Raw genomic sequence first — 15,678 nt, 5'->3', positions numbered from 1 at the left:
ACTTCCCCAAGCATACGGGAGGGAACAGGAAACCATGTGCATTGTCCAGATAGGAACTCTTCTACTATTACAGAGAAAGGGAACTGAAAGTCTTTTTTAAAAATCCCCCAAACTCAGTGATCTCACGAGGAGAACCAATCAGTGTTTAGGACTAAGCAATATCATCAGTTGCCGAGTAATGTCTTGGGCTGAAGGTGCTGTTACAATCTGTAATTTTTTTTAATTTTTATTTTTTGTAAAATGTCTCTGAGATTACCATGTATGTACTGAGCTTCTTGTAAGAATGAGGCATTGTGGATTTTCCCTTGGAAAGGAGGTTGCAAAGCCTAAATCCTCGGGTCAGACTCTGGGCAGAGACTGATACTGTGGAGCTCTCATCCATCCACTCCCTGCCTCCATGAGATGTATTTTTTAACAATTGTAGGACAGAACTGTGTTCTGGGTCCTCTCCAAGTGACCTGGAAGTCAGTGTCAGAGAATGTTCAAAGCCCTTCGACGTGACCAGATCATCCGTAATGTAGAGGGTGTTTGTTCTCATAATTTGTGAGGCTGTAGGGTGGGATGAAACCTCAAAAAAACAGTGTGTAAAATCTGCCCTCGGTGTATGTAGATTCAGTCGGTTCACACCAGTGTAGTAGAACCGATACCTAATTTTCTGTGGAGTTTGGCGAACCGGTTGTTAAAATGACACTTGTCATCAGGGTTCTCTTAACGTGTGTGCCTGGGAAGCCACCCAATGTGGAAATCACAAATTTACATTCCTGACTCTTTTAGAAAGTCCATCTGCACAACAGCGTGTTCTAAGCGCCCATAGTCATGTTCATTCTGGCCACAGGTGAAAAACATTGCAAGTGAGGGTACTAACCAAGAGGCAATGGGAAAATATCTTAAATAATAGTTTTATTGTTTTTGTCAGGTATTATTTCATATTTCTTTCATTAATATTTTAAAACTCTTATAATGTAATCTAGTTTTGTGTACCATTTTATTGTTCTTATTTAAGTATTAAATGCATGAAATAATGAAGTACCTTTTGCGGTATATCGTGTTTTTTTATATACTTAAAACAGTCATTAGGACAGAGAACCGGTTGCTAAATTCTGTGGGTCCCACCGCTGTGTATCATACCTGATATTAAAGAGTGAACACGCCGTCTCATGAGCTGTCTCATTGCCAAGTCTTTTTCCTGGAACATATTTGGATTTCTGGAACCCTATTATACATGGCTTAATTTTTCTCTGTATTACACTATTGTTTTAGCATTCCACATCCTCAATGGTAAACATCAACATTGAATCTTTGGATCAAAACTTCTATAATCTTACAAGTCAACTCTGGCATTCCCAGTAAAATGAGCTCTGACCGATTTACTTCAACCTTCTCATTATCCTGAGTACTCAAATAAGCCGTGTCTTCCAGCAGTCCACTCCCTTCTCTGGTCATAGTTAGGATGGTTCGTAGGCATCGGGACAGTGTATTAGCCTCTTCACTGGTCACTGTTTCCAGTCACCACTACCCACCCCTCTCCATCGTGGGGAGTGTTTAAACGCAGTCTCTCCCTCAGTGTTCCCTGAGGATGGCACGGTGCACGGGGCCAGGGGTCCCAACCTCTCGGACAGAGTTGGCCATACTGGAGCTGCGGACTCTGGAGAAGCCTGAAGCAACCAGAAACTTCTTAAGTGAAGTTCTGTCACCGAATGCCGCTCAGGGTCAGTGATTCTCTCTAGCCTGGCATTCTCCCTTCTATTAGGTGACCTGCTGTCCCTTATAGTAGGCTGCCCCACTGTCACAGCGCAGAGGCACACCCTGTCCCTAGCTCTCCCTGCCGGGTGTCCCACTGGTGACAGCCTCAGGAGCACCTGCTTCAGGTGGGTTCTGTTCTAGAACTCGGGTTGGGCTGAGAGAGTGTGAGCGATTGCCTGACATTCTCAAACACTTGATTTTTTTTTTTTTTTGGTTGCTTCTCTTTGCTTTTTGTTTGTTTGACTAAAATCTTAACTTTTTTTTTTTTTTTTCTCCAAGGAGGTATCTCCTTTTCCAGACCCTTTCCACGAGTCCTTTCCTTAGTAACAGATGCGTCATCTCAAAGCCCTTTGCTGATTGGCTGCTGCTCAACTGATTTACATTTCCATCCGTCAGAACCCCATCAGACCCCACATTCACTATTCTTTTACCCCTATCTGTCCTGCCTCACTCTTGAGCTCTGCTGAGCCTCACCGAAGCACCGGAGAAGAAAATGGCCACAGCTGGAGTCCCGTTGTTAGGATTCTTCACGGCGGTCCTGATGGGCCTTCAGGGATCCTGGGCCGTCAAAGGTAAGTAAGCGCTGAGAGAATCACTCACTAGCTACAGTGGACCCTGAGAGCACTGGGCATTCGCGAGACAGTCGTGGGAGTCGAAGAAAGTTTAATAGGTGTTATGTGGGTCTAAACCTGAGAGTACAATACGTTGTAGATGGGAGAGTTCTCTTCTCTCCACAGTCTGAAGTCAAAATTTAGTTTAGAGAAACAAAACTGAGTTGTATATTGGGGTCAATGCCATTGACTGTGAGGTGAAGCCAAGCTGGAGGGAGAAACTTTTTCTGAGAGGCGTGAACAAGCTACCTCTCAGGGCTTTCATTTATCTTTCTACAAAAAATAGTGAAATTAAAAACCTCACAAACTTTGGTAAGGATTAAAGGAGGAGAGAAATAAAAGTATGAGAAGTTCTTAGTTAAATAGTTGGTAGTTCTTCTTTAGCAAATGAAGCCTGTCATAAGATTCTGAGCAACGACATTTTGTTGAAGATCACTGAAAAGGAAAGTCACCAAAAAATAACTGTCTCCCCAAAGGAGGGAAAAGGACAGATAGGCTGATGTAAATTGCATTTGACTTGCTCTGGGACAGTGAAAGGCCCTCTGTATTGGATCTTACGATGATCTTTTTAGTCCCAGTTACTTAGTGATTTTTCCCAAGAGAGTAGAAAAATGAGTAAGGCATTGAAGAGTGTGGTGTTCTCTGCCATCCCCTGAGCAACAACTGTGCTGTAGTGGAGAACTATCCTCCACCCAAGGTGACCTTCACAGGGGGAAGAAGGTAAACTGAACATAAAGTAATAACCCTCCTCCAAGATCCTTAATTGCAATTGTTGGTTTCTATTACCCGGAAGGAGCCATATATACAGATGCTTACCTGGAAATAGAGAGGTTCATCCTTTGGGTTGGAAGAAGTAACTAGAATATGTGTGTGTGTTTGTGTGTGCACATACACACATAATTCAAATGCTAAATTAATATACTAGCTATATCAATGTATTGTCAAACTTTATAATCCCCATCTGCTCGACATACACCACGGAGGTTGCATACTTTCCAATTGTAACCTCTTGTTTCACATTGATCATTCCTTTGCTATTGATTAGTCTTGGTATCAACCATAGGAGATTCGACCCCACAATGGCAGTATCAGTATAAGGAGCTGTAAGGTATAAGAGCTCATTGCCAAAGTCAATACAAATATAATTCTCCTCTTCCCTCAGAGGCTGGGTGCAAACCCAGGAAAGTGGGTACTCTACAACATCACCAGGTCCCAGCCTTAATTTTTCTGGGTACCTAAGACCCAGTTATATTTTCTGTGTGTCTAGCCCTTAAATATACATACAAAGCAGTTTCTGACCCTAAAGTCCTTGCTATAAGCGAATGTTCTACTAAGAAATTGCTGACCCTGTCTGAATCAGTCTTAATAACAAACCCGTGGAAGAAGCAGAACCACAGCAGGAAAGTGCAGGAAACCTACATACGAGCAGGTGGAATTATCTGCTCAAGATCACTAGGTGGTAAGTAGCTGAATAAGAATTCAAAACTTCATTGGATTTTAGATTTCAGAATTTAATTTTGTAGGAGCTGCTGCCTAGATTTCTGAAGTGGGGATCGTTGCTCAGCTAGTGCCATGGAAACTAACAACAGTTTCACTGGACTCGGGGTTTCCTTTAATCCGCCCTGTCCCACACAGCCCCTTAATCTCTGCCCTCCAATCTCTGTCCAACACGAATATGCGTCCTCCAGGACTTATCTTCCCACTGCTCCTCCTTGCCCTCCCTCCTTGGTTCCACTTGCCCTACCCTTTCCACCACCCCCGTGTCCACAATTTGTGTTTCACATCCTGGGTTTGTCTTCATCTCTCTCTGCTGTTTCTGACCCTAACTCCCTTTTCTATCTTTTCAGAGGATCATGTGATCATCCAGGCCGAGTTCTATCTGACCCCTGACCAAGCAGGCGAGTTTATGTTTGACTTTGACGGTGATGAGATTTTCCACGTGGATACGGAAAAGAAGCAGACGGTCTGGCGGCTTGAAGAATTTGGTAGTTTCGCCAGCTTTGAGGCTCAGGGTGCACTGGCCAACATAGCTGTGGACAAAGCCAACCTGGAAATCATGAAGAAGCGCTCCAACAACACCCGAACGCCAATGGTATCTCTCTCTCTGCTGCACTCTTAGAATGTGGGAACTGTAGCTCTACAATAGATGTTTCAGCTCTTAGTGTTATGGTATTGTGATTAACTGTCCCTTCCAGGGGCCTAACCTTGCCCTAAGCAAGCCCCAAATTGTCATGCTACAAGCCCAAGAACTTCATGGATAGTTTTTCACTTTCTGATATTCTCATGTCTTGTCTCTGTCACCCACAGTCATTCTCAAAGTTATTGCCCCCGAGTCTATGCTGAGGGGCGCAGGAATGAGACCCATGGATAGCTTATACCTCGACATTGGTTACAGATTATGGGTGAGGTCATCAGAGACTGTGGCATAGATTCTCCAGGCTGCATGTCACATTCTTTTCTGCTTTAGTGGGAGAAAGGCAGGGGCCAAACCTAAGCATAGAAGGCTAATTTCTGTCACATGTCCATCCCCCAGAGCCTCCAGAGGTGACTGTGCTCCCACACAAACCTGTGGAGCTGGGACAGCCAAACATCCTCATCTGTTTCATCGACAAGTTCTCCCCACCCGTGGTCAATGTCACATGGCTTCGAAATGGAAAACCTGTCACAACTGGAGTGTCAGAGACAGTCTTTCTGCCCCGGGATGACCACCTTTTCCGCAAGTTCTTCTACCTCCCCTTCCTGCCCTCAAATGAGGACGTGTATGACTGCCAAGTGGAGCACTGGGGATTGGATGAGCCTCTGCTCAAGCACTGGGGTACGACCACCCTTTCATCTCCTTTATTTTATGGTTTCCTTCTGTGATGCATGTATCTGGTCCTGCAGGACTCAAGAGTCCCCTACCATTTCATAACAACTGCTACGATTCCTAGTCTGGTCTCCTCCCACTCCCAGATTTCTTTGCTTTCTAAAATGCATTTCTCTTCTATCAGTAATGGACAGGCATCCACCTCTACGTTAATAAAATGGGTACTGCCAATCCTCAGTGTCTAAGCTCAGTCCTCACTACGTCTGGAATGGGTATGTTGATATGGAAATTCTGTCATGCACATGTGTCCTCCTCTGTTCTGCTCTCTACTCCACCTCATCTTCTCCACACCACCTGTCTCACTTGTCATCAGAGGCCAAACGCTAGGCTTTGAGAATCTTCCTACAGAGGGTCCACATATTTCATTATCTTGGAGATTCAAGGACCAAAACCAAATTCCAAACCGGTTGCTCAGTAGAGCTCTCCCAACAAACCTTACTCTCGAGTTTTCCAGAGGTGGACAAGACCATAGCAACTGGATTGCTTACAGATTGGCCTCTGATGACAAGTGAGACAGGTGGTGCGGAGAAGATGAGGTGGAGTAGAGAGCAGAACAGAGGAGGACACATGTGCATGACAGAATTTCCATATCAACATACCCATTCCAGACGTAGTGAGGACTGAGGGTCGACACTGAGGATTGGCATTACCCATCATTCTGCCTTTCTCTTCTTTAGTGGATTAATTACTAGTGTTTTGACTTAGAACCACATTCATGACTCCTGTACTCTTGTTTTATATTTTCCCCAGAGTTTGAAGCACTAACCCCATTCCCAGAGACGACAGAGAATCTGGTGTGTGGCCTGGGCCTGGTTGTGGGTCTGGTGGGCATCATCGTTGGGACCATCTTCATCATCAAGGGCGCGCGCAAGGGCCGTGCTGCTGAACGCCGAGGGCCCCTGTGAGACACTTGGAGGTGGGTTTGATGTGGTCACAGCAAGACATGGACGGAGTTATCAAGGGAAGAAAGCAAGCATGGAGAAAAGGCCATGTGATGACTTTAAGGGAAAAAGATAGGAAAAGTCATGGCTCTTGAGTCATCTTTGCTAGGACCGACTCAGACATAGGCATTGTCTGGTGTCCCAAAGCTTCAAGGTTCGTCATCCCTCTCTCCATACCTGTGCACTTACACCTTCAGTCTTGGAAATTATCCCTGGTCTCTAAAACCGTTGTTTAATATTAGAATATCAGGTCCAGTGATCTAGGAAAGTTAACTTCAAGACTTGGGCACTTTGTGGCTTATATGTTTTGAGGTGCCGTCAGGCCAGAAGCATTTCCAGAGCTTGATTTTTTTAGGTCCGTGTAGACTCATTGGCTGAATGTCCATGCCTGTTTTTGCTCTGAAAAGTGATGTCAGAGTTTCTAAGAAAAGGTAAGGCATGCCCAACTCATTCCTGCTTATCTGGAGAGTAGAATTCAGCAGTTCGTGTGGAAAGGTGGTTATCAGTCAAGGTCAGATGAACATGAAGAGACTTTTCCAATGTCAAAGGATTAAGTGGGGGAGGGGGGAAGGAATCTGAAAGTAAGTGCTCAGATATTCACCTTAACCTCTTTGGAAACTGTGTGTCTTCCTACAGGTGATGAACTTCCTTAGAGAGAAGATCAATGAAGAGATTTCATCTTTCATAGCTTTTCAAGTGTGGAAATTCTCCACCTGTTCACCTCAGTGAACACAACCATCTTTGGCACTTCCCAGTCCTTACTCAATCTAAGAGCTATGATGCCTTCTCATTCTCTCCACACTCTAGCATCTAGCTGGGCTTCCCTCTGTTGGCCCTGCCCGTATCTGCTTTCCCTTCATTTCTTTCCCACTACAGTTTTACTCTCAGCATGCACTCCCTCTGTGACAGGACCCAGAAGATTCTTCATTTTTTTTAATTTTTTTATTTTTTTAGCTGTAAAAATTTTCAAAAGTTCTGTGAGAGCATCTGCTGTGTACTTACTGCTTAGGGTTTCACCAAACTGTGACTGTGATTTTTTGGAACCCAATAAACTGTTGGAGGAGTCTTAGGAGGAGTTTGTTTTTGGTGTCTAAGTCTGTTCTTCATGGGGGCTGGGGTATATATGTGATCCTCTCATCCTCTGTAATTAACCAAAAATACCTGGGTTTATTATTAGGGCATGGTCTCCCTCAGAGGATCTGTAAGCAATCCAGTTGCTGTGGTCTTGTCCACCTCTGGAAAACTTGAGAGTAAGGTTTGTTGAGAGAGCTCTACTGAGCAACCAGTTTGGAATTTGGTTCTTGAATCTCCAAGACAATGAAATATGTAGACCCTCTGTAGAAAGATTCTCAAAGCCTAATGTTTGGCCTTTGGTGACAAGTGAGACAGGTGGTGGGGAGAAGATGAGGTGGATTAGAGAGCACAACAGGGGGGGGGGATACATGTGCATGACAGAATTTCCATATCAACATACCCATTCCAGACCTAGTGAGGACTGAGGTTAGACACTGTGGACTGGCATTACCCATTTTATTAACGTAGAGGTGGATGCCTATTACTGATAGACTGGTCTGACTTATCCTTGGCACCATCTTGTATTTGGATATGTGACCCTGAGTGGAAAAACTGGATAATGGGTGGGCATGAGGGAACATGGCATTAAATGGGAGGAAAGAATGTTTGAGGCACACTGAGCTATTGCTCATTATCTGTGAAACTATTAGCTGGTATTTATTTATCTATTTTATTTTTCCGAAGTTACAAGTGGGGAGGCCGTCAGACAGACACCCGCATGTGCCCAACTAGGATCCACCCATCATACCCACCAGGGGGTGATGCTTGGCCGATCTGGGGAGTTGCTCTGTTGTGGCCGGAGTCATTCTAGCACCTGAGGCGGAGACCATGCAGCTGTTCTCAGTGCATGGGCCAACTTTGCTCCAATGGAGGCTTGGCTGAAGGAGGGGAAGAGAGGTAGAGGAAAGAGAGGGGGAGGGTGGAGAAGCAGGTGGGCACTTCTCTTGTGTGTTCTGGCTGGGAATCAAACCTGGGACTTCCACACACTGGGCTGATGCTCTACCCTGAGCTAACTGGCCAGGGCTCTAGCTGGCATTTATTTTTACAACGGTTACCAGAGCCCACCCCAAACCATGAAGATTAATTTTCCATGACAATGTGGTAGACTGGCATACAAGTTGTTTGGAAATGAATTAGACTTGAACTTTATCTTGGTTCTATTATTTGCTAGCTTAGTATTCATTGTTATCTTTTTAATTAAATTCACTGGGGTCCCATTGGTTAATAAGATCATATAGGTGTCAAGTGTACAAGTCTATGACACATGACCTGTATATTGCACCATGTGCTCTCCACCCAATGTCAACTCATTTGACACCATGTTCCCATTGCTATCTAACTTAACTCAAGTTAGCCTGTTGTGGTCCAGCCATGACGAGTCTATTACAGGGTCTTAGAATGGGAAAAAGTATGGAATTAAATAAATGATAGAGACTTAAAGATATACACATACAGATGTGTTCGGGAGGATGGCATGGTGAATAGTCTCTACTGTTACTGAGTCAATGTGATGGTGGCTCCCAGAAGTGCATTCATTTTTATTCAGGGAAAAAACGTGGTCTATTAGCAATTCAGTTATTTCCAAAACAACTCAAAGACAACCCCCATGACACCAATTAAATCTAACTTTACACCAATAAGAAACTAGCTTCCAGCCTCTTCTGGAGAACATGGGTGAGACAAGCAAGAATGAGGTATAGCTCTTTGTTAACTAGACAGATGAGGTGGGGAGTTGGGCCCAGCACCTCTGTGCCCTGGATATCCAGCTTGTAAAAATACCCTGTTTATATTTCTGTCCCAAACAGATCCCCCTTCTGTATTTCTTAAAACTTCAATTTGTGTGCTGTGATTCATACTCATCTGAATTCCCGTGTTCCGATATGGAGGCAGACTGGAAAAATATAGAACAAACAACAAAATTAAAATAGCCAATGCTAACAGATACTATAACAAGTATCTTAATACAATGAAGTGATTAAAGCCTATTAGATTATCAAAGTCTTAACTAATACAAATTAGTTTTAATAAAATTCTTACAGTTTTAAATGTCCTTAACATGTTAATATAATTTCACCACGTCCATGTTGACACCATCACCACTTCACATTATTTATAAATGTAATCCAACCCCAGTTCAGTCTGAGAACTGTCCCATGGAGCAGGAGTCAAACACATTCAGGAAAATTACACAAGGCACTAGAGTTGTGGTCACATCTCCACACTTTGCAGCTAGAGTCAAAGTCCCAATTACCACTGCTTCTAGCTGGTAACAAGGAGCAGGAGTCACACACATTCAGGAAAAGTCCACAAGGCCCCAAAGTTGTGGTCACATTTCCACACTTTGCAGCTAGAGTCCAAGTCCCAATGATCACTGCTTCTAGCTGGTAACAATTCAGGTAGACTGGAAAAACCATCTGCAGCACATATGGAGAGGAAGCATCAGTTTTCTTTAAACTGAAGAGATGAACCCAGGGGGCCTTTCCCTGGAGCTCTGCAACAGTGGTGTGGTGAAGAAAACCTTGGGATACACTATGCTGGGTGGCAGAGGCAAATTCATCTAAATTAGGAGCAGGTCCCAGCCTAAAATATGCATGAGGCATTAAGGCAAGAGGAATAAAGGAAACACTATATATTAAACAAAGTAGCAGAAAATAGGACTATCAACATCCACAGCAGAGATCTTTGAGGGAAGAATAAAAACCAGAATATTCAGGCACAGCATAGTACATGGCCCTGTGTCCACAAGAAATGAGATCAGTTTACCTGCTACTTGGAAGAAATACCCTAGGCTCATCTACAGTGACATAAATGGCCATGGGCACCTTTAGCCTTCAGTGGCAAGTCTCAGCAGGCCGGGCAAGGTCAGGTCACAGGTGGTCGGAGCAGGGCTGGAAGAGACTGAACCCTCCCTTAGAGGAGTGAGGGAGCAACATACCTTCCAGTGTCCCTTTTTCCCCACAGCAAAGGCATGTCTCTGGTGGGGGCTGAGAAGCCCGGCAGGCTTTAGCTCAATGACCTTCCTTTTCACTCTTGAAGCAGGACTTTGATGGAGTCCTATGAGGCCAATTTGGGGCATTGGAGCCTTTAAGGGCGTACGCCAAGAGCTGGTATTTCGCCTGATCTCTTTTGGGCTTTGTCTGCCTTTTCTGTTCCTCTTGGTCATTATAGACCTTAAAAGCTATGCTCAGAAGATCTCGCTGAGGGGGTATAGGGTCCTTATCAGCCTATATAAACTTTTTCCATATATCCGGAACTATTTGGAGAAAGACAAAACAGCATTATTATCTGGATCAAATAAAAGAGGGTAAAAGTTTGCAGGAGAAACAGGTTTGGTATCTCCTGTAGGATTCCAGAGTTTCTCAGCTGCTGAATAACCCTGTACATCAGCATTCAAAAGAAATTTTTTTAAGTAAAAAGCATGATAAAACAGATTTGCAGGAGTTCCAGGATATGACTCCTCCCTTTTTTTTAATATTATTTACAATTGACCTTTAAGCATTTTTTGAGCATATTTTATACCTTGACTTCAAAGATTTTAAGAAATACTTGTCTTTATGTTAACGTCTAACAAAATATAGTAAATGCATTTTCAAGTAACATTCCCATACTTATTAAAACATTTCTACCCTAGGCAATTTAAAGAGTATATAAAAACTGGAAAATTCCAGTGTGGCTTTCATTATTTTCCTTTATGAAGTGAATCTAAACCTTTGTTAGGTAAATCTACTCTGCCTCAAGCAGCCTGAAGTTTGAAGCAGTTTAGCCAAAATTAGCAAGTCTTTAGGATCCACATTCCATTCTATTTAAATTTAAATGAGCATGCTATACTTGTTCCAATTAAAATTAAAAATTTGTAGGGATGATATCATTTTATTTTTCCAATATTAAAGCTGGCATTTTCGATTTTTTGCATGCAGGAACTTAAAAGTCACATTTAGACAACATTAAAGATAGACCAAACACAAACAAGAATCAGATAAAGTAGACAAATCAGAAAAATTAGAGAAACCTGGGATTTTAGAGATTAGAACGGGGCCTGCTTGATCCCTGTACAGGGCTATTTTGATAGAAACATAAAGGATAGAAACCAAACAGAACTCTCTCTTTTGAAAAGTTTCGAGAACGGCTGTTTATGATTCTGTTTAGCCACATCCACACGTTCCCTTTGCCCTCTTTTCAGGCCTAGAACAGGAAAGAAATAAAATGAGTTTAGAGAAAGAGAGTAACGGAAAAAAGCTGTAATTTTCCCAAACTCTTAAGTCTTTTCATTTACTAAAGAAAATTAGATAATAACACAACTTTAAAAAGCATCTCAGTCTTCTAATCATTCTTAAATTCTAATAGCAGCTACAACCGGCAGCTGAAACCCCTCCATTTCAACCCCCGCGGAGGGATACTTTCCTGCTCCTCTCGTGGGGCTGGGCCTACCCGGCACAGCTGTGCCGGCACAAAGGTCAGCCTGCGGCAGAGCCACCACCACTGACGCCCCTGCGGCTACCGGGGATCTCCGGCCGGGCCTCAGCGGCGCTTCCCGGCAGCTGCGCCGCGAGCTCGTCGGAGCTGCACGTCCCCGCACAGGAGGATGCTCTGCGCACGGGGCCAGCACCGCCCGCGCGTGCCCGCGGGACACGCCCCCAACACCTCCCACGCGGCCCGTGGACACGCCTCCGTCGCTGCCCACCCGAGTGGCCGCCTGCGCTTCCTAGAGGGGATCACGACTGGCCCGGCTGGCGGCCACCCGGGTGTAAGGCGGCAGGAGCCACCCCAGTTTCTCCTGCTTGTGCTCCGGGGAACTTGGCGGCGTCCGGAGCCTTGTATTTGGGGCACGCCTCCCCGCTGCACACCTTTTGTAAGCGGATTCCAAGCACCTGCCAGAGCTCTCTCCCGCCGCATTTGTCTTCTTCGCCCCGCTGACCTGGGAAGCCACCGCTCTGCCTCCGGCCTTCGCGGGCTCGCCTCACCTCGGAGGCACCGGGCTGGGCGAGCTGCGAGGCCAGCGCAAACCCTAGTCCCTGCCGCTTTACCGGCTCTGGGCTCATCGCCCCTGCCTGGGGAGGCCAGCCTTCCACTCTTTGGAGCAGAGATTTCCAAGGGTCTGAGACAAAGACCTTGGGAGCAGGGGGTGGCGGAACAGCAAAGTTTAAAACGGCCACAGCCGTGATATTCCCATCTCCCGAGTTATTCTCAGACTCCAAGCTCTCATATTTACATTCCTCTATTTCTACTTCATTCTGATCAAACAACTTGTTAAATAAAAACATTTGTACAAAAAGAAAAAGGTCCCTCACTTTTGAACTTCTTGTCCCATAGTCATTTACTCCCAAATTACTTTACTATTATATTCTTCCCCCACCCTGTACTTAAAAGCTTCACTCTCTAAAAGCTTTATACTTACTCAATGTGCACACTTCTGGGGGGATTCCATTACCTCTCCTCTTTCCCTTATTCGACGGCCACACACTGGGCACCAATTGTCATGGTCCAGCCACAATGAGTCCATTACAAAATCTTAGAACAGGAAAAGGTGTGGAATTGAATAAATGATAGAGAATTAAAGATATACACATACAGGTGGGTTCAGGAGGACAGCACAGTGAACAGTCTCTACTGTTCCTGAGCCGATGCAATGGCAGCTCCCAGAAGCGCATCGTTTTTTATTCAGGGGAAAAAAAACACCGTGGTTCATTTGCAATTCAGTTGTTTCCAAGACAACTCAAAGGCAACCCCCTCCATACCATTCAAATCCAACTTTACACCAATAAGAAACTAGCTTCCAGCCTCTTCTGGAGTACTTGGGCGGGACAAGCCAGAATCAGGTACAGTTCTTTGTTAACTAGACACAGGTGAGGTGGGGGGGTTGGGCCCAGCACCACTGTCCCCTAGATATTTAGATTGTAAAAATACCCTGTTTATATTTGGGTCCCCAACATTAGCCTTGTTTCTTTCATTAAAATGCTAACACTATTTATTTTACTACATTGAGTTATTATAAAAATTAAAGAAAAAACACAAGAAGAGTAATTAGGCACCATGCTTAGTAGTATACTGTTGCAAAATTATAAATTCCATTATTTTTTTTCTAAAATTTCTATAGCTGATGGTAAAATTTTAAGAGAAACTAAACAAAACAAGCACACACCATGGCAGGATGACCTGGACGGATCGCTGAATATGCCACCCCGAAGTACGTCTTGTTGACATAAGGGTTATTGTGAGCTGACAGGGTGGTGTCAGAGAGTGGAGCTGCTTTAGAGTACTGTCTACTGAACAAGGACGTGTCTGTGTCGTATAAACACTTCCTGTTCTGTTGGGGACCAAAAATCCAACAGGGTTTTGCAGTGTAGATTTCTGGGGGACAGAGGTGTGGGGAACCGGCTGTAAGCTGACAGTCTGCCCAACCCTCCACCTCACTTGCCTGATTAGGTTGCAAAAGGCTGTTAAGCTGTGGTGCTGGATTGTTTACACTACCCCCCATGTTCCCTGGAAAGACTGGAGGCAAGTTTCTTCTATCCTTTGTTTGGTGTGAAGTTAAGATGTTATGTATGGTGGGGGTTTTATGCACTTGGTAAAATTCTTGGGTTGCCTTGAAAATGTGATCAGAGATCCCTGATTTGCTAATGGCCTCGCTTTGCCCTATAAATAAAGCAAGAAGTGGGCTTGGAGCGCTCTGCTCTTGCCAGCAGTATTTCAGAGCCCTCCCAAACCCATCTTTTTATTCTTTAAGCGTATTTTCTTAATTCTGCGCTGTTCCCACTCAGGACCTGGAATTACTAGCCACGCTGGCTTTGCAGCACTGTTTCCCTCGGTTAACGCTCTGGTGTCATAGAAACTCACATACAAGAGATTACCAATCACGCCACTTGGCTAAAACAGGTGGATACTCCTTCAAGTACATTCTTTGCCTTATTTTACATCAACTGGCATAAATGTGTTTGATGGGGGCTCTGATAAGCGGCAGGCTCGAGTCTCTGGGTATCATCTGTCTGACAGTCACGGCTGCAGTCTCCCTGGTGAGCTGTGCTCTCTCAGGGTCCCACGTGCCCGTCCACGGCCACCAGAAGCACGTCATGGGGTCTCAGTGTGCTTGGAAAAGCAGAGACAAGGTGAACAATGAAGATGAGCAACAAAAGCCTTCCACCAGCCTGACATCATTTACCACGAGCTTCACCGCAAAACCAGAGCAACCTAACCCTGATGCTGACTCCGTGCCGGATGCAAAACACCAACTACCAGCGTGAACGCCAACTGTTAGCCCAACTTCTCGTCTGTGAGAAGAGGAGCAACAGGAGAGGCTTGTTAAACTAATTAGTCAGGAAGGGCTCTCATGCCTCGGTAGCCCACGTTAGCAAAACCCAACCGAAGTCAAAGTTAATTCCTGTCAGTGCCCGGGTACGCCCAGAACATGAGACTTAAGGACACTCGATCACAAGCAGCCAACTCAGCTCCCCAGAGTAAGGCAGCCACTCCTGCTGAAGACAGTCACATCATTTCCTTGCTTCCTGTGTCTTCTGGAATAGCCTTTCCCCCAGCTCCTGTTGGCAAAGCTCTCTTAACCTCTTTCTGTCTGATGTTGCCGGAATTAGAGCAATGCTAAATAAACTCTTAAGGATGTTAGTGTGCCTCGTTTTATCTTTTTTTTTTATAAATTTTTATTATAATGGGGTGACATCAATAAATCAGGGTACATATATTCAAAGAAAACATTTCCAGGTTATCTTGTCATTTAGTTCTGTTGCATACCCATCACCCAAAGAGAGATAGTCCTCCGTCACCCTCTATCCAGTTTTCTTTGTACCCCTCCCCCTCCCCCTCCCCCTCTCCCTCCTTCCCTGCCCCCACCACCGGTAACCACCCCACTCCTGTCCATGTCTCTTAGTCCCGTTTTTATGATCCACCAATGTATGGAATCCTGCAGTTCTTGTTTTTTTCTGATTCACTTATTTCACTCTGCATACTGTGATCAAGACTCCACCATTCTGCTGTAAGTGATCCAATGTCATCATTTCTTCTAGCTGAATAGTACACCATGGTGTATTTGTGCCCCATCTTCTTTATCCAGTCTTCTATTTTTTTTTACAGTGATTAAAAGCCTTTAAGCAAACTCTTGGCCAATACAGCAAGAATCCATAAAAGAGTAGTGTCCTTAACATGTTCACCAAGTCCAAGTTGGACCCATCACCATGCCATATCCCTGAAAAATGCAACCCAACCACAGTTTAGTCTGTTAGGAGCTGTCACAGGGAGCAGGAGTCCAGAAAAGTCCACATCCAGGAAAAGTTCTCATGGCACTGGAATTGTTGTCACCATTCTATACTTTGCAGCTCATGTCCAAGTCCCAATGACCACTGCTTCTAGCTGGTAATGATTCAGGTAGACTGGAAAAGCCATTTGCAGCATGTGTGGATATGGAGCTTCTGTTCTCCTCTGCCTGGAGAGATGAGAC

The 15,678-nt window shown here is 44.6% G+C and overlaps 2 protein-coding genes across 2 annotated transcripts in view; both read left to right on the top strand.

The window, feature by feature from the left end:
- The window catches only part of LOC136309253 (HLA class II histocompatibility antigen, DR alpha chain-like), a 4,927-nt gene extending 3,268 nt beyond the window's left edge, over positions 1 to 1,659 (top strand). The window contains exon 4 of the mRNA XM_066237494.1: positions 1,565 to 1,659. Within this exon, the coding sequence (XP_066093591.1) occupies positions 1,565 to 1,659 (95 nt within the window). The remainder of the gene's footprint in view (positions 1 to 1,564) is intronic.
- Positions 1,660 to 2,155: 496 nt separating this feature from the next.
- Positions 2,156 to 7,236, top strand: LOC136322176 (HLA class II histocompatibility antigen, DR alpha chain). The gene is made up of 5 exons (XM_066254344.1): positions 2,156 to 2,315; positions 4,202 to 4,446; positions 4,890 to 5,169; positions 5,971 to 6,136; positions 6,798 to 7,236. The coding sequence occupies exons 1-4, from the start codon at positions 2,237 to 2,239 to the stop codon at positions 6,123 to 6,125; spliced, it is 759 nt and encodes a 252-aa protein (XP_066110441.1). The 5' UTR covers positions 2,156 to 2,236; the 3' UTR covers positions 6,126 to 6,136; positions 6,798 to 7,236.
- Positions 7,237 to 15,678: the final 8,442 nt, after the last annotated feature.

Source organism: Saccopteryx bilineata, chromosome 1 (assembly GCF_036850765.1).
Source record: "Saccopteryx bilineata isolate mSacBil1 chromosome 1, mSacBil1_pri_phased_curated, whole genome shotgun sequence".
In the NCBI taxonomy this organism is placed as follows: domain Eukaryota; kingdom Metazoa; phylum Chordata; class Mammalia; order Chiroptera; family Emballonuridae; genus Saccopteryx; species Saccopteryx bilineata.
This window is presented reverse-complemented; position numbering and strand designations above follow the sequence as displayed.

What these genes read in the sequence shown, in the direction of transcription:
- LOC136322176 (XM_066254344.1), top strand. Translation starts at nt 2,237, where the DNA reads ATGGCCACAGCTGGAGTCCCGTTGTTAGGATTCTTCACGGCGGTCCTG. An exon ending in GGGATCCTGGGCCGTCAAAG is followed by an intron (nt 2,316 to 4,201) that starts GTAAGTAAGCGC and finishes CTATCTTTTCAG; the next exon opens with AGGATCATGTGATCATCCAG. An exon ending in ACAACACCCGAACGCCAATG is followed by an intron (nt 4,447 to 4,889) that starts GTATCTCTCTCT and finishes CATCCCCCAGAG; the next exon opens with CCTCCAGAGGTGACTGTGCT.